Here is a 26809-nt window from a genome sequence, read left to right on the forward strand (position 1 = left end):
CATGTGGCATTCAGTGTAAAACAGCTTAGCATTGAGCAGCAGAGACAGCATTTGTTCATAGCTGTGGTAATTTGTGTTATCTGGCTAATATATCAGATTAAACTGCGCCTTATCAGCAGTTTAGCTCAAATAACACCACAAGCAAACCGCTCCAGAGTTCGAATGGGACCAGACCGAGACCACCTCCTCTAGCAGGTCTTGGTCCAGGTGTTGTGATCCGCACACGAGTGTGATTACTGTTTTTTACACCTGCTCCTTCAAACCGCAGTAAGGGTACAAACAAACCAGAGTCTGTTTTAACCAGACCCAATAATGCTGGTGTGAAAACGCCCTTATATTAGCTATAAAACTTCCAACATTTGTCTGGGGTAACGTTAATTTTAGGCTGCATATAAAATGAGTCAACATTGTTATATAACAGTTTAAGGACCCTATTTTTGCGTTCTATAGGTGAGCCATTAACCATGCAGCGTGCAGTTTGACTAAGCGCATTCCCTTTAAGAGGCTGGTGCTATTTATTTGGCATTTTAACAGTGCAGTGCTTCTGCACATTTCAGACAAGGAAACTAACCTGCTCATTCACACTGTAAAGATATGTGAGTATGTGGTCATTTACAGGAAAAACAATGTTATTTTATTTTGTATTCTGTTTATTGTTGCAAAGATAGCAATGAACGCCTGTAAACGTTCATGAAAATCACATAGCATGTTTTCATGTACCTATAATGATCAATACATTGCGAGACATCTGAATTTTACATTTTGTGCATTGTTACACTCCTACAAAGTAGGGGTCACTTCAAGGGAGCAGGCGTAATTCTAGGGGAGTAGGTGGTCATTCTAAGGATGTAGGGGGTCATTCTAAAGGAGGAAAAGGCCATTTTAAGGCACCAATGTCCATCTCGTGTAATGGAGGCCTGATTTTCCTGTTCAAACACATTAACTAAACCTACAAACTACCTGCACTGTAGTTGTAGTAATCAGTTGTGTTTGAGGAGGGAAACGTCCCAATCAAGCTGCACTGTGGCCCTCCAGAACTGGACACCTCTTTTCTCAAGAGTCATGCTGAAGCAGATGTAAGATTAAGTAATTACAATTATTTGACATTCATTATGCAGTTACTGTTTTTCGCTGTCAGTCTGTATACATTAGACATGTAAGCCAGATGTATGAGTTCACTGTGGACACCTTTCATCAGCCTTTTTTAAACAATCCTAAATTAAACAAGTGTATATTAAATTTCATAAATGGCGCTTAAAAAGTCCACTACCATTACATTTATTTCTCAAACAGATTGAAAAGGATGTTTTCACACAGGAACATACATGTGGAAATGTATTTTTATTCAGTTTTCTGAATTTGAGTATAAATAGCATTTTTCCATTCCTGCTCAGCATTCAGCGTTGCAATACATGCTCAGCTTTCTCACCTCTGAAGTCCAACCACATGCAGATGGAGGGCTTCCCAAGCCTTAAACATACATTTCATACTCTGCAAATATTCTCTCTCTTTTTGTTTCTTATTTTGTCATGCTCTCAAACCTGATGTACAGTAAGGAGTTGTTGGCTTTTCTTTTAAACCTAGCACACCTTCCAAAATATAAGCATTATTCTGTTATACTGCATTCTAATGCATTATGATACTGAAATACAAGAGTTATTGTTGTGGAAAGGTTACAAATAGTACATTTAAAAAAAACCTCTGCAAATACAAATATGCACAGTTAAAACAAGGGACCGATGCCATTATAAATCACTGGCCATCACTGGTGTTTTATGGACTCCATATTGTATGATGGAACCCCACCAACTGCCACTTGTACTGCTATATGTGAACTCTGGCTTATAGCATCTACAGCAAATCACAACTTTTGTGGCTTCATTATGACAAAAAGTATTTGCCAGTATTTGCTGCTTGTGAAGTTATATGTAAAATGTGGCTAAGATCTTACGTTATTTACAACAGCTGATGACCATTGTAGTTCTATGATGGTAAGTGATGGTAAGGGTCCCCAGAAATCGCCATTTGTAAAGTAATATGTAATATGTGGCTAGCTCTCATTGCACATACAAGAGCCCACTACCATAGTTTTATGGTGATAAGAAATGTTTGGGCCATAGAGATTGCCACAGGCAAATGTCATATGCTAAACCTTTACAGTGTCTTCTCACAGTGACTACCAACAGTAGCCATTCTTATTAATTTCTTATTAATGCTGGGGGTGCTTGGACCCCAGCATCTGACACTTGTTAAGTCAAAGGAATCTAAAAGTAGTTTTAACATGCTTCTATGACACTGAATCCTTTAGCCAACCAACCCCCTCTCCTTACCTCTTACTACCTCCTCCACTCCTCCCCATGTTCTCTACCTGGTATGGTTCCACTTCAGGGAAGTTCAGGTGGCCTGGGCACTAAAGGGTTAAAGGTGCCCGGGGTCGCCACCCCCACGAAAATGAGGGCAAGGGGTTACGGTAGGGCTGGCAACAGGCAGATGCTCTAGCATTCATGAGTGAAGAAGAGGGGAGAGAGGAAGGGAGGGAGGAAGGATACACCAAACATACAAAATGAGTGCAGCTAAAATGCTGAACGAACGCTGACTTTGAAAAATGAAGAAAAAAAAATGCATTTCCTGTACTAAAATATGCACAATAACTGACTGATAATGAGTTTAGCTCCTACTGAAGCTCCTGCAGAGATTGTATTGTATCTCTGATCAGATCCACCTCATCCCTACATTCAGAGGATCCTGAAGGCTTTTCACCGATGGGATGTGTTACGTTAGGAGCGTGTAAGGATTTAAGTACGCTCAACAGAAAGGTTGTTATTAATGAGGCTTTTGCCATTGTATTGTCTAGCGTACATTAATGCAAACAAATTAAATATGAAAAGAAATTGTTGGAAAGGAATATTTTTAGCTTGATATCAATAAAAATGTGCTGGTGTTTTACTGGTTGTTGGCTAACTGATTTAACTCGGATACATTCTAAGAATATCAATAATCGTGTCTATATTATTAGATTGGACACGAAAAATAAATAATAAATAATAAAAATAAATGCTACAAAGTGTTCCATGAAAAAAGAAAGCTTAAACAAATATGTATTTCACAAAAATGGTTCTGCATTCTTTTAATAAATAAAGGAGCAACCGAACAGAATTTGAGAGAATGAGAGTGATAGAGTGATTAAAAGTAAGAGAAGAGGGACAGAAAATGAGAAAGTTTCGCTCTCAAAGGTGCCGGGGGCTGTGCTGGCTGCACTGTGTCGTTTGGCTGGTAGAGGTTGACAGGGCAGGGCAGCAGGCGTGGGCTAAGGGTGGGCAAGGAGAATGAAGGGGATAGTGGGGAGGGAGGGGGTCTTCCTGAAAGACACTTACGTGAAGGCGAAGGCCACCAGGGCACCACTAACCACAATAAAGTCCAGAATGTTCCAAAGGTCACGAAAATAAGAGCCTTGATGAAGCACTAGACCTAGATCTACCATCTGAAAGAGAGATAAAGAGTATATATACAGTATTCGGTCACTCTTACAAAAAAAAAACTTGTATCCTCCAAAATGGTAACTTCTTATGAATAAAAGAGTCTCATTAGAGTATTTAACACATCCTTTGGAAATAATTTCAAGAGTCAGATTAAAAATATTTCAAATATGTCAAGTGATGTAGCGTCTCAATGATGAAAAGTACTGCTTGGACCCCTGAGATTGCCACACACATGTAATACATAAACGATGTCTTTGCTCTTAAAGTTTCTACAACAGTTCATTACTGTCAAATGTGGCCCTGACTATGTTTTGGCTCAGTCTGGCATGAGCTGGGTCAAAAAAATATGCAAAACAAAAGATTAAAAATGCATATACATATACGTAAAACAACATATGAACACATTTTAATATGTAAGTTTCACAGATGTTCAGAAATCTTACCTTTATGAGCATTTCAAAGGTGAACACACCCGTGAAAACATAGTCAAAGTAACGCAGGACCTGCAGACAGCACGGAATATATGGTGTTACGATAAAGCACAGATGCAAATTAAGCAGACTGGAATATTAGTTAGATTGTGGCTAGAATTGTGATCATTATTGCACAATATAGACATTTCGTTTGTAATCAATGTAGTAATTCAGGCCATTTCTTTTGTAACCGTAAATACAGAAAGGAAGATAAGCTAGGAACGAGGAATTACAGAGGCACAGCTTTACGGCACATGTGTTAAGAAACAAGACTTAAGGCTCACATTATTTCGGGGGGAGTCAGGCCACACAGGGTCTTCAGCAGCCAGAGCAATACTGCTCATAGCAATGACCAGCAGAATGCACATCTCGAAATACCGCAGAGTCACAACATAGTGACACAATCTCCGAAACCTACAACACACAAAGAAAAGAGAAATAAAGATGTTACAGATATTAAACTCCTATACATTATGGGCGCTACACATCAAAATTTAACAAAAATAACTATTGTTTATAAGCATAATAAAACATATACAGCCATATCCAGAAACAAACAGTACTTAGTCTATGAACCGTAACAAATGCAGGCAGGAATTAGCACACTTTAGATCACCATTTTTATTTATTTCTCTTTATAATATGCTACATTATTGTACAGGTGATGCTCAACAGCAGAACAGGTCCCTAATTTTTGCATGGGCTGTTTTCCCTTTTCAGTCTAAACATTAATCTTTAGGTTCATCTTTAAATTTGTGTTTAAGAGATCAGTTTATCTTCCATTCATTTAATATTTACAATACTTAATGGAAGAACAAAGTGAACTGTTCTCACATGTCTGTTATAAATCAAATGGAGAGAATGCACAGTACACTACACTACACTACAGCAAGAAAAGGAAGAGACACTGAAGAGACAAATGATTATGAATACAGAAGGTTATCGTTCTGATGTCTGTTCCACATGGAAAAAGATAGTTATTTGGGCATTGCTAAGGCTGCAGTAGGCAGGTAGCTGATCTACTAACACAGAGGTAGAGATGCTGGATGAGGCCGGTGGCAATGTGGATAGAGACCGTAGCCAGTATGCTAATGCTGGGTAGCAATGTGGGATAAGGCTGAAAGTCAATGGTGCAGTAGTGATAATGTATGACACCTGTAGTAGGTGTGTTAATGCTGAGGTAGCAGTATTGTACAAAATGTGTAACCAGTGTGCTAATGCTGCGTTAGTGATGCAGTTTGACGCCTGTATCTGGTGGGCTAGCACAGCGTGTGGTGATGCTGGACAAAGCTGGTAGCCATGTTGGATGAGGCCTGTAGCTGAGGTTAAGAAAATCACAGATAGGTATTTGCAAACTCTGTAGAATTATAGCAAAAACGTGAGACCAGAAACATCCGATAACTACAACTGCTTCATATTTAATACCAGGCTCTGTGTACTGTGTAATTAAGATTACTAATAATGTATTGGTTAATTTACTGATTTAGATCTTAACAGAGGTACTACTCAGTTTAATTCATTTATGTTTTGATTCACTGTATCTAAATCCTTCTGAAGTTATATTAGTGTTTCAGATTTACAGGTTAGTTTGGACGCTGTAAACTCACGGGTTGGTAGTAGACAGGATGAACATGGAGCTGTAGGGAGGCATGGGTTTAGGCCCGCCATCATCTTTTTCATCATCGTCGTCGTCACATTTTGTATCCTCTTTCTTCGGCAGTGGCTCTGTGTTCGCATTCTTATTGACTGTGGGATGGAAAAGTTCAGCAAAGGAAAAAGCTGAGGCTGAGATTTTCACACATCAAAGGACATCAGACCAACCTGCAGAACAATTATTCAGCACAAGATTCTCAAAGGCCCTTTATATGGACTACACTGACACAGCAATACTGTCCTTTTGTGGAAAAATCGGTTCAATCTTTCATTTTGGAGAGATTTAAAAAAGCCTAAAAAAACAGATTCTGCCCAGCCACATGCAACATGTTTAAAATGGCTGTTCAGATGATCTTATTCCTATTATGATGATCTTATTCCTATTCCTATGTTAACTTCTCTTATTCATCTATCCAAAAATGCTTTATTTGCTACAAAAAGGAAAGAAAAAAATAACCTACAATGTGATGGGTATTGTGGCAAATAAGATATGTTTCACTTTTTGGATAGAAGGGTTCCTTGGCTTGCTTCTGTAGTTCCTTATAGTCTTTACTCCCAGTGAGCAACATTTCTAATTTTTGCTCATTACTTTTTTGATTATATTAAGCACCTTGAACTTTGTTTGAAGATAAAGTCTATGTTTTAATAATACAATTACAGTGCAATTCTCAGGGATGGGCATGTATACAAGAACATTAAAAATAAGATACCTAAATACTCTAACTGTAAATGTAACAGCCATGCCATGTATCAAAATACATTTCTGTATTTTTGTCATTTTAAAATATTTTTCAAATGGGAAAAGTGGCACATCATTTTAATAGTATATACTATTATACTATAATTGCTTATATACTATAGCTGTTCAGTCTGTTGGTCTCTCTTTATTTTTGTTTTTGTGCATAAGCAATGCAAACTTAACATAGCCTGAAGAGAGCAGAGGAGAGGAGAGTATGTTGTTGATACTGGAGAGCAGCTTATCACTTTCATCTCTGTTCAGAGACTGCACACCTAATTTAGCATTTGTTGATATCATCACATAGACATCTCACAGAAAGTTTTTTTAAATATATACTTAAACTACAAAAAGACAAAACTCTGAAATATTTTGATACAAAATATGAAGCCATTTCATCAGCCCAAAATGTTTCTATCAATGTATCAATGCTGCCCATCCCTAATAATATAGATATAAGTTCTAACTGCTCATTTTACATAATTTTAACATATCTCTGCAAAGACTTAAAACATTTAATTGAAAGCTGTAGAAAAGAGCAGTAAGAACAGCCGTAAGGAGTTTGTGTCCAGAATGATGACCGGAGCTGTAGAAGATTCTAAAATGACTGAGAAAGCTGTAGAACATCAAGAATGAACAATACAATTAATATCCAAGAGATGATCAAATCAAGTCAATTAACAAAAGCTCTAAGTAGAAAATTACAGTATATTACAGTATATAATTACAGCAGTATATATTTATTATAATACTTATTTACAAACGTAAGAAGATGTTACTTTGTATGCAAGAAATATTTCCTACCCTGTAGGATGGCGTTGTGGGACGGGAATATGGGCGGCATGTCTATGGAGGTGTAGTCAGGCTTGTCCAGATTAGAGAAATGGGCAAGGTTAGCGAGGTTTGTGGTGGTGGATGTTGGGTTGGTGAGGATGAGGCTGCTCTCTGTTCCCAGGTGGGTGCCATGGGTGCTGTTGGTCAGGCTCAGCAGGCTGCTGTGGGGTGTGGAGTGTTTGCGGGTGGACGAGGGCACCAGTGGCTGAGTGGCCAGCTTGCTGTTCATGACGTTGTCCAGATCCTCGCTGTACTGACTATCCTGCCTGGACAGAGTCTTCTGAATGGGCCGAGTGGTGGAAAGGGTAGGACCGTCCCTAAACGAGAGAAAGCATATACTTAAATCCCCTTGAATTTAATATCAATTATATTTAAAACAAAAGATTTGGGGATTCAGGGATTTAGAGACTTCTCTGTTGATAGCATGTAATTGTACAGGAAATATAGGAGATTCTGTAGAAAGTAAATACATCCAACACATCTACCAGACCACTCTGTTTTTAAAATGAATGTGTAAGAAATTGCAAAGATGGTTGTACAATAAGACTGACAGCATTAATCAGAATACTTTGTCCCCTTCCAACTTTATACTACTGCTTTTAATTAAAGCTAAAGAATCTTAGGGACTGCTGATTTAACAAATGTCATCAAGAAATGGCTTAGAAACTAAGGCTACATCATTGCCTACTACACACTAACACTACAAGATTAACACTAGATCTGGTAGGTTAATACAGGAAATATTAACATACTAACCCATTTTCTACTAACAGGACGTGGTGAAGTGTTGCTAAGCATAATTATATGTCACTGCATGTCTCTGCAAGGCACCAGCCCAACATGAGTAGCTCTACCCATTACATTCGCATTGTGTTGTTGGCTAATTGCATTGATTGCAACTGCGCTCACAAAATGAGTCTTTTTTGGGTAAGCATTTTGGATATCTCAGCACAGGCAACTTTGGCACTTTCTTCTTCATTGCTTTTATTTTATATTACTTCACTTTTACATATATTATACCACATACTGAAATTCAACTTGGTATAACTAATTACAGTATCGTTTTTTACAGACTATAAAGCCACAGCGCTATAAGGGTGAGTTTTCAGTAACGTTTCTCCAGCGCTAAGGCCATGGCTAAAAAATAACTCACTGAGGGAACTACGTTCCAAACTCCGAGCTGCCGAAAGAAAATGGCATAAAAACCAAAAACAAGCAGACCTAAAAAACTACCAACTGCTCCTGGCTTCCTTCTCAGCCAGCATCACGACTGCTAAAACTGAATTTTATCACAATAAATTCAGCTCCCTCACAGACTCCTGGAAACTATTTGCTACTTTTAAATCACTACTGAACCCTCCTCCTCCTCCTCCGGCTACATGCCTTACTGCTGAAACACTTGCATCATTCTTTACTGGAAAAGTGGCAGCTATCAGCAACCAGTTTACTGATGTAACATGTAGCAGTCCTACTACATGCTCTGCAGCCCGGTGTCCCTCCACCGAAGGCATTGTGCTCTCCTCGTTCACTTCTCTCACTGAGAACGAGACACTGGCTCTCCTAACACGTAGCCGTCCTACTACGTGTCCGCTTGACCCAATTCCCTCAAACTTACTACAAACCATCGCACCTGCAATCATTCCGGCTATCACTCACACCATCAATGCCTCTTTAACTTCTGGTGTTTTCCCAACTGCTTTCAAACAAGCACATGTGACACCACTGCTTAAAAAGCCTTCTCTCAACCCCGCCCAGGTTGATAACTACAGACCGGTCTCACTACTACCCTTTCTCTCTAAAACACTCAAGAGAGCAGTTTTAAATCAGGTCTCTGGCTTCCTCTCCCAGAATGACCTCCTGGACCAGAACCAATCTGGATTCAAAAAAGGACACTCTACCGAGACGGCTCTGTTGTCTGTGACTGAAGCGTTGAAAACTGCTAGAGCTGCAGGTCAGTCCTCAGTGCTCATTCTGCTGGACCTCTCGGCCGCCTTCGACACGGTCAACCACGACTTCCTCCTAACTATACTTTCAAACATGGGGATCTCAGACAATGTGCTGTCATGGTTTAGATCATACCTCACTGGGCGCTCGTTCAAGGTGTCGTGGCAAGGACAGCTGTCCTCAGCCCACTCCCTATCCACTGGGGTTCCCCAGGGTTCGGTACTGGGTCCCCTTCTCTTCTCAATATACACTGCCTCTCTTGGTCAGGTTATCCACTCATGGCTTTTCCTACCATTGCTTTGGTGATGACACCCAGCTATACCTGTCATTCTCACCTGAAGATAACTCTCTCTCTGCACGGATATCGTCGTGTCTCTCTGACATATCCTCTTGGATGAAGGAGCATCACCTTCAATTAAATCTCTCAAAGACTGAACTTCTGGTCATACCAGCAAAACCATCTTTTCAACACAACCTCTCTATAAGCATCGACTCTCTCTCTCTCTCACCGACAAAGGTTGCTAGGAACCTGGGTGTTATGGTTGATGACCAGCTCTCCTTCACGCACCATGTGGCCTCGGTTGCTCGGTCCTGCCGCATCGCGCTTTATAACATCAGGAAAATTAGACAGTTTCTGACGCAACAGGCCACCCAACTCCTGGTACAAGCAGTCGTCATCTCACGCCTCAACTACTGCAATGCCCTGCTAACTGGCCTCCCGGCCTGCGTAGTAAAACCACTCCAAATGATCCAGAATGCAGCAGCACGTCTGGTCTTCAACCAACCAAAACGGGCACATGTCACCCCGCTGCTCATTGAGCTCCACTGGCTACCAGTTGATGCTCGCATCAAATTCAAAACTCTTACAATCGCCTACAAGGTGCTGACAGAACAGGCTCCTTCCTACCTGCACTCGCTCCTGAAGGCTTACGCTACCTCCCGGCCGCTGCGCTCCTCCAATGAACGTCGCCTCGCTTTGCCAAACACTCACACAAAGCAATCCAGACTGTTCTCATACAGAGTTCCCCAATGGTGGAACAAACTACCTTCCACTACCAGATCAGGAGAATCTCTCGCTATCTTTAAGAGACTCCTGAAGACAGAGCTCTTCAAAGAGCACTTACTCTCCTAACACCTCTAACACACTAACTACTTCTAACCCCATTTCCTTATTCCCCTCCTTCACTTCTCTATCCCTTTATTTCCCTTCGACCTCCTTTAAGCCCTATCTAAAAATGGGTTATCTAAATTCCTATTACTTTTGTACTTCATTATTGTAAGTCGCTTTGGACAAAAGCGTCTGCCAAATGAAATGTAATGTAATGTAATGTAATGTAATGTAACTAACCTGGGATGAACTGTTAGCTAATAGCCCCCTGGATTACCGGAACACTCGAGGTACCTCAGTCTACCGCTATCCTGCTAGTTCTGGAATAAGTGGCTAATGCTAATGCTGCTGCACCCAGCCTTAGTGTGCTGGAGAAACTTCACTGAAAACTCACCTTTAGACAAAATATTGGAAATCTAAGCTTACTGTAAATAAACAGAAGTGCTTTAATCACCCAAAAAACAGTTTTCATGATAGAAATCTGTGTTGATTAACATCTTACACCCCACAAACAGTCTTTTTTCACCCCTTGTGCCTGAGCCGTTAGAATAGTGACAGGGTTTACAAATATATCTACACTGATGGGCGTAGACACCACTTCCAGATGGAGGACTGAAAATGAGGTATGTTTGGGTAAATTTCTGATGTATTGCTATCTTGGTAGCAAAAAACACTGAACGCAACTGACTAATTTGAATCCTGACAACAGTCACCAGTCAGATGGTCATTCCTAGTAATATAGTAATAAAATTGATGGCTCATCTAAAGATCGCTAAAATAGGACCCTAAATGTCTAAGGACCCTAAATGTCTAAATAAGAATCCTGCAAACTCCTGTCTCTATTCCTTGCAATACTTCCGTGCCATGCCATACTTGTGGCATTTACACAATAAGTTCTCCCTCACTTACTTCCGGGTTCGATGCCGCACTCTCTCTCCTTGCTCTCCTCTCTCCCTCTTCCCCTCTTTGTCACCATGACGGTGCCGTCTCTGCTTGCGCTCCACCCCATCACCGTGCTCGCACTCTGTCCCTCCCTCTGTCTTCCGGTGCTGGCGTGAGCGCCCGCTCTGTCCGCTCTGACACGTTCGCCTGCGGTGGGGCTCTCTTGTGCCTCCCTCCGGCCCCTCATTGCCACACGGTGAGGTTCGTGTGCTGGCCTGGTTGTCGGGGTCTCTGCGGCTCCGGTTGGACTCTGTGGACTCTCCTCTTTCCAGTGGCCGTCCTGGCCCAGGGGGATGGAAGGCGGGAGGTTTGTGGAGAAGCTCCTGACCGCTGCGCTGAGACTCGCCTGGTTGCGTTTTGTTGGTGTTGTTGTTCCTGTTCTCCTGAGGGTCCACAACCAGCGGTCGGTCCAAATGGGTCTTCATGTCGGGACGGATGTGGCGAGAATAAGACACCTGACAAGACGTAAAAAGTTAGCAAGGGGATTCTACACTGTATACAAATTTGTTGTTTCGTAGCAACTGTTGCAAGTTTGGACATACTTTACAGAACTTTAATAAACCTAACAAATTACCATAGCACACGCGTTCCTTTTTAGTTGGCATGCAAAAGTCTGGGCACTCCTAGTCAAGTCATTCCTACTTCAAACAGCTAAACCATTTTTTTAACCTGATTTCCAAAGGTCAAAGATAAGATTTTTTATATTTTCAGCAAGACCTTTTATTAATCTTAAACAGTTTCAAAATAACAAAAAATGTAAAAAGACCCACAGCAAACATTTGGGCTTTCTGCATGGTCAGTACCCTTTTGGCAAGTATCACAGCTTGTAAACCGCTTTCTGTAGTAGACTTGCAATTCCTGTTGCACTGCTCTTTGAGGTCTATCCACATATTTTTGATCATGTTTACATCATGGGACTGTGAGGATTAAGGCAAAACCTTCAGCTTGTACCTCTTCCGTTACTGTGGCATGGATCAAGGATTTTAAGATGTGTTTAGGATTAGAACCTTTAAAGGGGCAATGGCACTTGGTAGTTAGAGCACTAGAGCATCACTAGGCCACCAGATTATTGATGACAGGCTTGTGGGTTAAATATGGGGTTTGACAAGGTGTAGCTTTTGCTCACCAGGTAGAGCAGTAATGGCTGTGCACCACTCTGGCCATGTGTACAAACTATATAGCAATGAACAGCTGGCTACATTCCACCTGTGTCAGCCCAAAAAGTTTTAAAATGGTTGTCTATATTTTTATAGAGAAGCTGCCTTCTTTATAGCTTAAGCTTTGATGTGATGCTTGTTTCTTAGGACTCTAACTTTATGAAGGTAATATGTGTGCACTACAGTGCACTACTACTACAAAGTCTGTTAAATTCTTCTGAATGTATTTTGCAGTAATGATAAATGTTAACAGTTCTCTGTCTACTTGCCTTCCAGCGGTCCTCTGGGTCCAGCTCATTATAGAGCGCCTCCCTGCTGGTCATTAGTGTCTGCCTTCGCAGCTCACTGGTGCGCTGCTCCCACACTGACTTAGAACCCTTATGGTTCTTCTGATTCTTCTGCTGCTCCTTACTGCAAACAGAGAGAGAGAAAGAGAGAGATACAGTCAGCAGGATACACACAATACAAGATAGAAATGAGAAAGAGAAAGGAATAGAGAGAGAGAACAGAGGAGAGAGAGAGAGAGAGATTCAGCAAAACACAAAGACAAAGTCAAGAAAGTACTGAAAGACAGAGAGAAAACATGAGAAAAAAGAGAGATAGGTAGAAAGAAAAAAGAAAGAGAGAGAGAAATAGACAGAAACAAAGAGAGACAGTGAGTGAGAGAAAAACACAAGATAGAAATAGGAGAAGAATAGAGAGATAACAAAGAAAGAAAGGATGAAAGACTCAAAGATAAAAGAGACAGAGAGAAAGAGTCTAGTAAGTGTTGTTAAGGTGTGACTGATATGAACAGAGGAATGCAGAAGGGTTTCCGCCATCGAGCCTCTATTCTACTCACACAGCTACTGCAGTGACACCAAGAGGGCGCTAGATTGGGAAAAATGCACCCACAGAGCATAGAGAGAGAGAGAGAGAGAGAGAGAGAGAGATACAGAAAGAGAATAGAGAGAGAGAGAGAGATGGAAAGTGAGAACTACAAAGTCTACAGGACATAGGCTCACTTCTTTGGGCAAGTGAGTGAGTTAGAACTAAAGGAAGGAAAGAAAAAACTACAGGAGAGAGTCGGCAGAGATAAAGCAAAGAAGAGAGATAGAGAAGAGGGAGAAGGATGAAGTGAAAGACCCATCCTATCCCTCAGGCACACTGCAGGGGGTTCAGGGGGGGTGTTAGCAGGGAAGAGCATTTTTATACACCAACCAAAAGCACCGAGGCTGGGAGTAGACGGGGAGGGAACAGGGGGTGAGCGGAAGAAAAGAATAAAAAAAGAGTAGTGCATAAATACCAGTCCAGAAAGGGTTCAGAAGTGTTGAGACGCTCAGAGTGAACGGTCACGCTGAGGAGGGAAACAGCACGTCAGAGACGCAACAGCAGAGTCTCTAACACACATACACATACACGAATACACACATGGGGGTGTGTATGGCCAGTTGTTTTAGCCAAAGATGACACAAGTGATACAAGTATTTATTAGCTAAATAACTAATTTTCCACCAGTAGTAAAATAACTTTTAGGTATTAACTATGAAATGCTAAGGATCTTTAAAGTCAGTTATATTGACAGAAAAACATATTATTAATATAATTTATATCAATAATTGCATTTTACTAGCAAAAATGACTATTGACATTTGCCTATGTACCTGTGTTTTTGGTTGCCAACATAGCAATATGCCAAAAATGTACCTAAACACAAATCAGTTTAAGACCTTTACCCCCAACAGCATATATATATAATTATAAATATGCAGACAAAAGGCGTAAAAAAGGCTGTTGGTGGGATATAAGAAAGGAACAATGCACCTTGTGTGGGGTGTAAGATAAGGCCTTCATTTTTTTTTATCTTACAAAGAATTGTTTAACTGCATTTAACAACATTAAAAAACTTTTAGTTTAAGTTAAAGTTAAAGTTTAGTTTAAGATTTGTAAGGTTTTCTCATGAAAGTTTAGAAAATATTCCTGGACTTTTTGCTAGTCATAAATACAGTGTTGACATGGAGAACTGCAATTTCTACAAGCAAAACATAATTGTAGATGCCTTTTCTAGTAGAAAGTTAATTATAATTATTAAATAAGTGTTATTAAATGTCTAGTCATAATTACATTAAGAATATGTTGTTTCAATAATATAACTAATTAGATTTGCTTTATAGATCTGTAAATCTGATGTTATTACTAGTAAACATTTCATAGTTCATATCTAATATTAGAATTTCTACTAGTAAAAACTGCATTATAGAGAACCAGACCTTCAGGTTTTGCGAGTAAAAGTTTAGTTACAGCTTGTATCAGTGGTGGCATGTAAGGCTATAACACCTTGCCATAGGTGTGTGATATCATAGTACTCTATTGTTACTTGTAGACCTGTACAAGTAACAGAATCCTCTTATTCAAATACTCTTGTTTGAAAATAACGCTTTGACACTTTTTCTTTTATTCAACAACAGTGGAGCTAAACTGTTACTATTATTATCATCATTTCTGTAACAACAGTACATCTGCTGATTCTTCCACGAGCACAAGTGAAGATGTGTTTAGAATCATAAGCTGACTCAGTTGCAGAGACACTACTAGAACTGCCAGGGTCAATGTAACTAAAGAAAGCTAAGATGTGATTTTGCTCATGTGTTTCCCCCAAAAATATTTTCTTTAAAGCTAAATCCTGGATGCTTTGGTCTGGGGATGCCCTAAAATGTGAACTGTCCTATACAAAAGACTTTATATAAGGCATGATATCTGTCTATCAGCACTGCACTCAATCATTTGCTATGTGCAGTTAATATGGTATTAAAGAAACAGTTACATTAATCAAAAAAAAAAAAAAACTAGACATGACTAATTTTGCTTAATCAAGTGTAGAAAAAGAAATGCTAGGCTAATATTGGTTAACAAATAATAGACTTAGATTGTCTCCAGAAAGAAACAGAAAACGATTGTTTCATAGTCCGACCCAAAAACTACACAGTAGGCATATAAGTGTTAAATGAGCTAATTTAAACAGAAAGATTCTTTTTAATTAATTGTATTTGTTGTTTAAAATGTCTTTACATTAATACATTATTACATCATCATTTTGCTTAATCTAAAGCTAAATTCTGTAGCAGATAAAACCAACAATATTTAATATTAAGGATGCACCAAAATTGTTTTTTTTTTTGTCTGAAACCAAAATAATAAAGGCTGAATACTGAACTATTTTTCACCACTGATTAAAGCACTTAGCTTAAACGTATTTCTGTCTTATCTGACATGCATATATCGAACTTATTTTGTAAAATGTATTATATATATATATATATATATATATATATATATATATAAAAAAAAATATATATATATATATATATATATATATATATATATATATATATACATAAGGCTCTGGAAAAAAAAGCCGGCTCTGTTACTCAATCTCTCCTTCTACACAGCCCCTGTTTTAAAAAAATGCTAACGCTGCAGTATGACTTAAAATAAATAAGCCATTGGTTGGTATACATTGTCTTTGTTCCTTATTCGTCTTTGTTATTTTTAGCCAAGTATCATTGGTTAAAAATATTTGGTGCATCCAATATCAATTGTGTGTTTAGTACCAAATTGTAGAAACTTATTTTTAAGCATATTTTTAAACTGTTTGCAATGCTAATCAATGTGAGTGCCTGAAGTATTGGGGAAAAAAATCACTCTTCCTTAATTGAAAGAAAAAAAAATACATATGTGGAAATTACAAAAGCAGCCTGTTTTAAATCACAGATTAAAATTTTAAGGATAAAAGATTAAAAGATATGAACAAAATATGAAAAATAAAATCTTTTTTTAAACCATAAAGTTGCATGAACATTTATTGTCTAGAAAACATACAGTATAATATGCAAGACAAAAGTAAGATATGGCCCCAGTCAGGTGCTTCTTCTAGCTGGCCTGTATGATGAGTGCACGTGTGTACATGCATTCCCGCCCTTCTATTCCACACATGATCACATAAGGAATGGTGGCCTTTGAATAAATTAGGCAGCACGCGGAGTTCCTAGAGCGTTCCCTGGAGGGAGAACAGGAAGCATTTGCCCTTTCACACAGAAGACGAATCAAAGGAGGTCTAGTTCTCACAGAAGGTGGGCAAATGTCAGAGATCAAAGACTGCCGCTGTGTAACGGAGAAAGAGCCAGGGAGAAAGGAAGAGGGAGGGAGAGAGCGAGAGAGAAAGAACGAGTGTGGAAGAGAGAGAGAAAAAGAAAGGGAGATACTCACGCTGCAATGGAGAGATTGGCTGCAGACAGTGGACTCACTTCAGCCACCTCTTTAGCCTTCTGAAGAGCAATTTTCTGATTGGCTGCCTGCTCTTCCTCCTGCTCATCCTAAATGCAAGAAACAAGAAAATGTAATTAGTAATTAATAAATATTTTCGTGCACTCCTGATCATAAAGTAGTATTTTATTTAAAACAATTTTTTTAGTAGAAATATGTTTGTCTGTTTGTATATTTTTACAGAACCTTGGTCAGCTCCTGTGCATTGGCCAGATTGTCCACAGCGATGGCCAAGAATACATTCAGTAAGGTGTCTGAACACATTGGGTTAGGGCAAACTCACCACAGACTGAAGCCTGTTATTACATGGTAATGTAACTGTGTTTGTATATTCTTACATCTATACAATGCACTGAATGTAAAACAGGTCACTTGAAACTCGAATTGTCTGGAATTCAGGTCCATCAAGCTACTAGACCTTCAACAAACAATTTCATTCTAAGTAATGTTCGAACATTTATATTGATCTATTCAATAAGACTTGAGATAAGGGATATTCATACTACATTATACAGTTCATAACATTGTCTTTATTAGTGAGGATACAGTTTCCAAATAGTGTGAGGACAATGAAGAAAATGGAGAAGACCATGCCCTTGTTGACTCCTCCCTGAGACGCGATCCCATCATACATCACCATGTTCCAGTCTTCCCCTGTCAGGATCTGCAGAAAAGAAGGTTAAATATTGGTCATGATGTCAGATGACAAAAAAATTACCTAATGATAATGTCTAATACTGTTACATGCCTGCAGGGAAAGCTAATTTCACAAAGTGTATTTGTGGTATATTTTGCACGTTGTATATATGTAAATATTGTAAATATGTACATTAAAAACCATATGCCTTTGCACACATATGAACTTGAGTGACATCCTATTACTAATCCATAGGGTGTAATATGATGTCAGTCCACCCTTTGCTGCAATAACAGCTTTAACTATTCTGGGAAGTTTTTAGTGTGTTTGTGGGAAAATTTTCATCATTCTTCCAGAAGCGCATTTGTAAGGTCAGACACTGATGTTGGATGAAAAGGTCTGGCTCACAGTCTTCGCTCTAATTCATCTTAAAGGTGTTCTATCGGGTTGAGGCCAATCAAGTTCTTCTACACCAAACATGCTCATCCATGCCTTTATATACCTTGCTATGATGAAACATTAAGATTTCCATTGACTAGAACTCCTGTAATAATAATCCCCACTCATTTACACTTGGTACAATGCAGTCTGTACAATTTTCTGCTAAATCAAGACTCGTCCATTGGATTTCCAGACTAATAAATATGATTTCTCAATATGTTTTTTTTTTTTTTTATTGCACCTAGTCTTGAATGCAGCTGCTCAGCAATAGAAATCCATTTGCTAAGCATCTGCAGACCACACGCAGCCTTTCACTTCATGGCTGGGTTTCTCTCATTTCCAATCTTCTACTTTATTATAATATTACTGACAGTTGGCTGTGGAGTATTTAATAGTGAGGAAATTTCATGACTGGACTTGTTGCACAGGTGCTGCATCCTATCACGATTCCACGCTGGAATTCACTAAGCTACCGAGAGCTATGTTTGTAGAACCAGTCTGCATTTTATAGGCCTGGTTTTATACATCTGTGGCCATGAAAAGTATTTGGAACATCCAAGTTAAATAGTTTTAATGGGTAAGTGATTACTTTTGACAATATAGTGTTTGTATTTTTACTTGCCTGAAACACTGTCATTATTGCTGCAGGAAATGTATCAAAGTTGGTTGGGGGAGTGCCACCTTCAAAATTAAACCTAGACAAAAAAAGGCAAACAAGTAAATAATTATTAGTGATCTCATACTACAATGTTCAGCATGCATTATGCAAATACATGGTAAAGCCATTGGACATCCCAGTGGCACTCAATCAATCCTGCCTGATAGCCTAACCACTCATCTTTAGGCTAATTACCCCACAAAGCAAGTATTAACACTCAATGTTGGGGGGGCATTATAACCCCCAAGCCCACACCTGGCTATAGACTTGGTGCTAATAAGCTCATATTTGTATATTTAAGCTACTATATTATTTTCAGAAGCACCCCACCTTTAAAATGTGTCATCAATACAGTTTTTTCTAGTCTTTAAACAACAAGCTATCACTCTAGGGACTACTGGGGGACGTACGTAGAATGTGATTAAGCATGTCTGCAACAGATACAGTGATTGTTAAGCTTTTCATCCTGGACAGTGACCTTTAATTCAGATTCAGTCAGCCTACAAAAAAATCAATATGTTGCAAACTGAAAATTACTACATATGCTGCAATAAGCAGATTTATTTTGGCCAGTTTACAAAAGCTGGCCATATATTTCTTAAAGCCTAAGCATTTTTTAGATACATTATGAAGTAAATATTTGTGCCAATATTAGTGGCAGTACTAATATAGGAGTACTGCCACCAAGAACAGATTTTATTGCAAGTGCTCTTATTGCAAGACTCTGGTACATCTGGTACAAAGTCCATTGTTATGATGGGAATTTCATAATATCATTTTCCCAACTGCTTAGAAAATGAACATATATTATTGCAGTCAAACTTACTATAGACATTGTAATGAATAAGATGCATGTTAAAAAAAAAATATATATATATATATACAGTGCCCTCCATAATTATTGGCACCCCTGGTTAAGATGTGTTCTTTAGCTTCTCATAAATTGAGTTTTGTTCAAAATAATATAGGACCACGATGGAAAAAAAGAGTAAAATACAACCTTTAACTCAAGTGAATTTATTCAGTTGGAAAAAAATCCCACATTAAGAAATAATTATTTAACATCAAATCATGTGTGCCACAATTATTAGCACCCCTGATGTTAATACTTTGTACAACCCCCTTTTGCCAACAAAACAGCACCTAATCTTCTCCTGTAATGTTTCACAAGATGGGAGAATACAGAAAGAGGGATCTTTGACCATTCCTCTTTGCACATTCTCTCTAAATCATCCAACGACCTGGGTCCTCTCCTCTGCACTCTCCTCTTCAGCTCACCCCACAGGTTTTCAATGGGGTTGAGGTCTGGGGACTGAGATGGCCATGGGAGGAGCTTGATTCTGTGTGCGGTGAACCATTTCTGTGTAGATTTGGCCACATGTTTAGGGTCATTATCTTGCTGAAAGACCCAGTGACGACCCATCTTCAGCTTTCGGGCAGAAGCCACCAGATTTTGTTTTAAAATGTCCTGGTATTTTAGAGCATTCATGATGCCATGCACCCTAACAAGGTTCACAGGGCCTTTAGAAGAGAAACAGGCCCACAGCATCACTGATCCCCCGCCGTATTTCACAGTGGGCATGAGGTGCTTTTCTGCATACTCAGCTCTTGTGTTACGCCAGACCCACTTAGAGCATTTGTTGCCAAAAAGCTCTATCTTTGTTTCATCTGACCAAAGCACACGGTCCCAGTTGAAGTCCCAGTACCGCTTAGCAAACTCCAAACGTTTGCGTTTATGATTGTGAGTGAGAAATGGTTTCTTCCGTGCATGCCTCCCAAACAGCTTGTTGGCATGTAGATAGCGCCTGATGGTTGTTTTGGAGACTTTGTGACCTCAAGAAGCTACCATTTGTTGCAATTCTGTAACAGTGAGCTTTGGAGAACTTTTTATTTCTCTTATCATCCTCCTCACTGTGCGTGGTGGCAAAATAAACTTGCGTCCTCGCCCAGGCTTGTTTACCACTGTTCCAGTTGTTTTAAACTTCTTAATAATTCCTCTGACAGTAGATATGGTCAGGTGTAGGCGAGTAGCGATTTTCTTGTAGCCATTGCCTGACTTGTGAAGGTCAACACACATCTGCCTCACTTGAATGGTATGTTCCTTTGTCTTTCCCATGTTGAAGATAAATGGCCTCTGTTTCACGTCATATTTATATCCCAGGGAAACAGGAAGTTGTGAATTACTAATTAAATGTTCCTACATACTCTGATCAACTTCGTAAACTACTGTAGAAGTGACAGAAATACTTTTATTAATTTATTTCCTAAGAATTGTTAGGGGTGCCAATAATTGTGGAACAGGTGATTTTATGAAGAATAATTATTTCTTAGTCAGGGATTTTATTTCCCCCTTAAAATTTACTTGAGTTAAAGGTTGGACTTTACTTTTTTTCCCATCGTGGTCCTATATTATTTTGAACAAAACTCAATTTATGAGAAGCTAAAGAACACATCTTAACCAGGGGTGCCAATAATTATGGAGGGCACTGTATATATATATATATATATATATATATATATATACGTATATATATATATATATATATATATATATATATACATATATATATATATATATATATATATATATATATATATATATACATATATTTATTTATTTAGGCATTCACAAAAGGTTAGAAAAATGTAGACTTTCATAATTTCACTTGATTGAAAAAATCAATAGCAAAAAACACAAATAATTTTTTTTATTATTCAACTAAAGCCTTGGGCTAGTTACTCAGCTCTATATTTCCTTATTTTGGTTTATGCTTGCTTTTCTCAATTTTGTTGATCAGAAACAGTGTTCTCTTAATCTGTAAACAATGTACATTTTTCAGTTTTCTCAGCCCATTTAGCTAACTGTACTTGGGGCCATAAACTGTTCAGTGGGATGGCCTAAAAACAGAGGGATCTACCTATTGGCTATCCTGTCATGGCCGCCACCAATGCAACAACAATAGATGAGCTAATTAGCAATGTTGCATGAGCTCTGTTGCAGAATCTTTAGGACAGCATTGGTGATGCTGAATAAGCTCAGTCACTGATACTGATACTGCTAATGCTGTGCTAGTGATGTTGAATAAGCCCAGTCACAAGCACTGCTGATGCTAGCTTTTAAAAGCAACTTATGATTAAACTTAAGCTTCTACTTCAGGAAAAAAAGAAAAAAAAACAGTCAAATTCGTGTTAGCAGAAAATGATAAGATTATAAAGCTGTGCTACTGACTGTCCTCCGAAAAGCTGCATGCCAAGAAGAGCAAAGACCACGATGAAGAGGAAGAGTAGGAAGAGCAAGCTGATGATGGACTTCATGGAGTTTAATAGAGACACCACCAGGTTCCTTAGAGAGGCCCAGTACCTAAGAGGAGAGAGAGCAGTATTAGACAGATTGACAGTCTTACTAACAATAAGAATCCATGTTTAGCCTTCTCATTCATACAGTATTCATACAGGCAAGAGGTGCAACATAACACATATTCATACCAACAGAGGTCACAGTATTATTTTCTTGCTTTTTTCCCCAATGTACAAACTGAGATGTGAACCAATCTGTGACTTTTATGTAACATTTAGCATACAGCTCTTAATAGCCAGTAAATAATGTCTGTGCTACCATTTACTTTAAAGTAAACTGCTAAATTGGCAAATTTGGCCTTACAAGTAGAAGATTCGTGCACCCACACAACAGTAATTAAGCTTTGTTTACTTGTTAGCAATATAGGCCTTTCAGCAGTGCTTAAAAATAAAGAAGTAAACCTGAAACACCATCCTTGCCCTCGCTAGATTGAATCGTAGATTTAATCTTCCCGGAAACATATATTAAAATACTTTCAATCTACATAACGATGGACAAAGGGGTATGTGAAATGGACAAATGTGGGAACAGTAAAGAGCTGAAGACCTGGAGACAAACACCAGACACGAGAGACTCACTTGGTCACCTTGAAGATCCTCAATAACCTGAGAGCTCGCAACACACTGATCCCAAACGAGGTCCCAGGCTGGATCATAGCCCAGAGCACCTCGAATATGCTGCCACATATGACCTGTCGCGCACACACAGGGACGCACACACACACACACACACATACAGAACACATACATTTAAAGCTTTTTCAATAACAGCAAGCAACAAGAACAATTGTATGACCATTGTAAAGGAAAAAAAAATAAGCTGACAAAAGAGTGTGGGTGTAGTTTACACAGGCTGTCATTTGACTGTGCACTGTTATCAAAAAATATTCAAAAAAGCAAAACGAACCGGAACTACTTTTTGCTGTATTGGTAAGTAGAATAATTAATGAAATTAATTATGGTGCAGTGAAGTATCAAAGTATCTAAACAGACTGACCAAACAATTTTTTTACCAATTGCAGACACAGGTGTACCTTATCCCTAATTGCTGACCAGGCACTGATTCCAATTCCAAATTACAAGGTCCAAATTAGATTCAGTTTTGATTTCAATTTGATTTAAAATGGATTATTTTAAGAATATTTCAGTTACAATTACAGGACCTAATGTAATTGTACAAAGAACACTTGAACACAAAAGAGTTTGGTATAGAGCTCCAGTCATACTTAAATGAAATGCATACCAGATCTTGTTGCACAAAATAAACAATATCTGGTCTCACAAAATTAAAAGGAGTTAAAGATGTCTGCACACACAGAGAAAAAATAGACTAATTTTAAAGATTGGTCTTGGGTTTTTTATTTATGAATTTATATTGGATCATTTAAATTAAAAACATTTAGCTATTTTTCTAATCCACCACTAAGAAATATGCAGAGCAGATTTTTTCCTTCATTTACTTTTTTGTAAATCTCACGTAGTGTGCTGTGACACATTTTGGTGCACTTGGATTTTTCACTGTGTGAAAACAAATCAAACCAATAGGAAACGCTGCAAGTTTACAAACCTGGTAATTGATTCTTCCAAAACAAACCAACTATATGTGTGAAAACACCCCTACTAATGAGAAAGCCCTTAATGGACAGTGGGAAAGACAGCAGGGAACTTACGATGCAGTCGAAGCAGTTGAAAGAGGAGTGAAAGTAAGGCCTTGTCCCCAGTCCATATATCTTAATGCACATCTCAGACATAAAGATACCCAAGAAGATAAACTCTGCAAAGTCTGAAAGGGAAAGAGAAAGAAAAGATAAGAGAGAAGTAGAGAGGAAAGTAAGTAAGTGCATGAATTAATCATAGAAAGATCTGACTGATCTTATTAAGCTTCCAAACTGTCAATAATTGATTGTGTAGTTAAATTATATAAGTTATTGTTGCAATCTGACAATGCTAACTCAATATAATCATAAAACTGCTAACACTTAATCGAGAAAAGGACAGAAAGTATAATGCTGGAGGAAATGGAACACAGCATGCAGAATATAATGACGGATGGGAAGTGTATTCATTAGCGATGTGGACTGTATGGGAAATGTAATTACTACTGTATTATTGGTCTGATATTACAACAGCAGCTGAGAACTCTGCTCTCAATTTGCACTCTCACACTGCCACTACAAGGGATGGGCATTTATATACTGTTCAAAATTTAATTTAAATGGATCACAGTATGTGGACATACATCAACTCATATTTCACAGAAATCTGGTTGGAGATTTGACCATTCTTGCTTACAACAAAAAGAGTCAAATACTCTAATATTTCATTGGACCACCTTTAGCTTTGCAGCATTGCAGCATGCATTCGGTGCGGTATTGTTTCGATAAAATTCTGCAATGTCACAAGATTTATTTTAATCCAGTGTTGCATTAATTTTTCATCAAGATCTTTCAGCAGCATTTATGATGGTAGAGTCTGACCGCTGCACAAAGCCTTCTCCATCACATCCCAAAGATTCTCAATGAGGTTAAGATCTGAACTCTCAATCCATGTGTGAAAATGATGATCTCATGCTCCCTGAATCACTCTTTCACAATTCCAGCCCATGAATCCTGACATTGTCATCTTGGAGTATGCTCGTATCATCAGGGAAGAGAAAATCAATTGATGGAATAACCTGCTCTATATTCAGTATATTCAGGTAGTCAGTTGACCTCATTCTTTCAGCACATACTGTTGCTGAACCTAAACCTGCAGACCAACTGCAGCATCAACCCCACATCATTTACTCCAGGTGGTGATTTTTTTATTTAGCCAGACAGTGCATAAATAAATCCAAATGCAAAAATGTTATCTTTATTTTTCATTATTTATGATTAAAGTATTTTTGTCTTCACAAAACAATTAACATTCATAACTGCATTACTATAATAATTAAGATCAGTTTAATGGGCCCTGAACTCTGTGGAACTCCACAATTCCCAGTAGTCTCTGTCTTAGGTTTATTAGCTGAATAATTCAAGGGTTCAAGGGGATGCCAACTAGACACTGCAGTTATCTATATCATCTCACACACCTATTTTCTTTACTCTGCCTCATTAATTTGCCAATGGCCAAACCTAAGGCCTATACATTACCATGGTTCCAAGTTTTGGTTTGATCATATGTGGTACATGGTCAAGTTATTTCAAAGGTCATGCTGATGAATTCTGAAACAGTTCTACTTCCTCATTATTCTGTCCACATAATATGCCAGTTTCACTGACAAAAAACAGCCCCTAGTATACCACCACCACCATGTTTAACAACTAGTAAAGTGTTTTGAAGGACAAATGCTTTACTTTCCTTTACAACAATTTATCAAACATACTCTTTGTCACACATGACTATACAATTTGTACAGAAATCTTTTTTTTATGTGGTCAGCTGCAAATTTTACTCAAGTTTAAGAGTGTTGCAGTATTAATGTATTGTCTTCTATAAGTGTAAGTCAGTGGTGGGCAATTAAAAAACATCTGTAAATGAAACATCTGGCCCATGAGGTTGTTTAAAATATAATGGAAAAAAAAATAAAATGCCTCTCTGGCCAGATTTTGTGTACATTCCTCCCCTGTTGCGCTTGTCTTGACTTTAGTTTCTGGCCATTCTCGCCTTTCCGCTCCTTCGTGGTATCCCTATCTCCTATAACGCCGTTTTTCATGGCTGTGCCCCAATTCACTAGCTGGGGCAGCGGTCCTGTTTTCCACATGATGACTTGGAAGATATCTGGCCCACGGCCAAACTTAATTGCCGAACCCTGGTGTAAGTTATATGTCTTTTAATCAGTGCACTAATGTATACATCCAAACAATAAGGAACAGAGTCAGACAAGTAGATTAGAAAGCTGAAACACTCACAGAGAAAATCTGAGAGACGATCTGGCTGGTCATAATGAACCACCGCCACACACAGTGTGTTCAAGCCCACCAGGCACAGCACCGTCCAGTAGAACGCCTGCGTCTTCACAATGTGGCGAATAAAGAAACGTAGCCGACGCTCTTTCTTATGGAACGATGAGCCCTCCAGCTTAGAACTCTTCAAACTTGCCCGTGCAAATGGGGAACCTGAAAAACACAAACGAGGGATTTGATACAGTGCACTACTCTGGAGATCACATATGTGCAAACAAATGTTTGAGTGCAGGAAAAACTGCCAATCATTTTAAACAAATGTTTTTGTGTACAAGAGTTTCTCACCCAGTGTGAGGTCTCCGTCCCCCTCTTCTGGATTCAGCAGATCATTTTTGCTTTTCTTGATGGTTGGTCTTCTCCTCGATCCTGCATGTCACACAGACAAGCATGACTAGATCATTTCCAGGGCATAGATAGCAAATTAATAAACAAAAATGGTATTCAAGCAGCTTTCAGACTCATACAACTCAAGTCTGATTTGTGCTTCTGTACTAAGTGAACGCATTGTCAATGGCATAGCTAGCACAAGTGGTCTACACCTTTAATACTTGTGCATTGGTGTGTCTGTGTCTTTCTGCGAGTACACTGTCAGAGAAGGCAGAAAGGCAAATGTAAGAATACAATACTCTGCAAACCATTTACAGCTGCTGCAGTCTGCATCTCTGCAACATACAGCTAGTACTGCTGTCTATATTAGTGCATTAACACATGTGATTAAACAAGAAACTTTAGAATGTAAATGTTTTTTTACACAATTTTTTTTAGCAATTTTGGCCTCAACATCCTGCCAAAGTGCACTCTTTTTACTGGGCCTGGTGACGTTTTAGCATTTTGTAAGTGTTTTAGCAGTATTTATCAATGTAAACACAATAATCTCCTCTGCAGAGTTTTTATTTATGGCATACTTTTACTTTAAAATATACAATTAAACAACCATATCTAATATATATATAATACGAATAATAATATTTCTTGTATTTAGTAATCCATTATAAAGGTTTACATTCCTAATAATAAAAATGCAATTAATCACAATCAATTACAAGAAATTGTGCAATTAAAAATTAAAATAAGTGAATAAAAGCGCAAAGCAAGCTAACATCTACAGTAACAGTAACAAAAAGTCCAATGTATGTCTGAA

General features: G+C 38.5%; 1 protein-coding gene across 20 annotated transcripts in view; it reads right to left on the minus strand.

Moving 5' to 3' along the window:
* Window positions 1-26809, minus strand: part of cacna1aa (calcium channel, voltage-dependent, P/Q type, alpha 1A subunit, a) — a 168740-nt gene that overhangs the window by 80280 nt on the left and 61651 nt on the right. For 13 of the 20 annotated variants that reach the window (XM_049467678.1, XM_049467676.1, XM_049467677.1 and 10 more), the window contains exons 10-26: window positions 25954-26034; window positions 25615-25821; window positions 23392-23504; window positions 22301-22413; window positions 21594-21725; window positions 18329-18401; window positions 17175-17292; window positions 16815-16882; window positions 16572-16678; window positions 13612-13662; window positions 12596-12737; window positions 11137-11624; window positions 7146-7492; window positions 5560-5698; window positions 4237-4366; window positions 3923-3982; window positions 3375-3481 (exon numbers count right to left, since the gene is read on the minus strand). In XM_049467678.1, the coding sequence (XP_049323635.1) occupies window positions 3375-3481; window positions 3923-3982; window positions 4237-4366; window positions 5560-5698; window positions 7146-7492; window positions 11137-11624; window positions 12596-12737; window positions 13612-13662; window positions 16572-16678; window positions 16815-16882; window positions 17175-17292; window positions 18329-18401; window positions 21594-21725; window positions 22301-22413; window positions 23392-23504; window positions 25615-25821; window positions 25954-26034 (2476 nt within the window). The remainder of the gene's footprint in view (window positions 1-3374; window positions 3482-3922; window positions 3983-4236; window positions 4367-5559; window positions 5699-7145; window positions 7493-11136; window positions 11625-12595; window positions 12738-13611; window positions 13663-16571; window positions 16679-16814; window positions 16883-17174; window positions 17293-18328; window positions 18402-21593; window positions 21726-22300; window positions 22414-23391; window positions 23505-25614; window positions 25822-25953; window positions 26035-26809) is intronic. The other 7 variants (XM_049467689.1, XM_022671732.2, XM_049467687.1 and 4 more) reach the window with 2 other exon arrangements.

This window comes from Astyanax mexicanus, chromosome 19 (assembly GCF_023375975.1).
Source record: "Astyanax mexicanus isolate ESR-SI-001 chromosome 19, AstMex3_surface, whole genome shotgun sequence".
Taxonomy (NCBI): Eukaryota; Metazoa; Chordata; class Actinopteri; order Characiformes; family Acestrorhamphidae; genus Astyanax; species Astyanax mexicanus.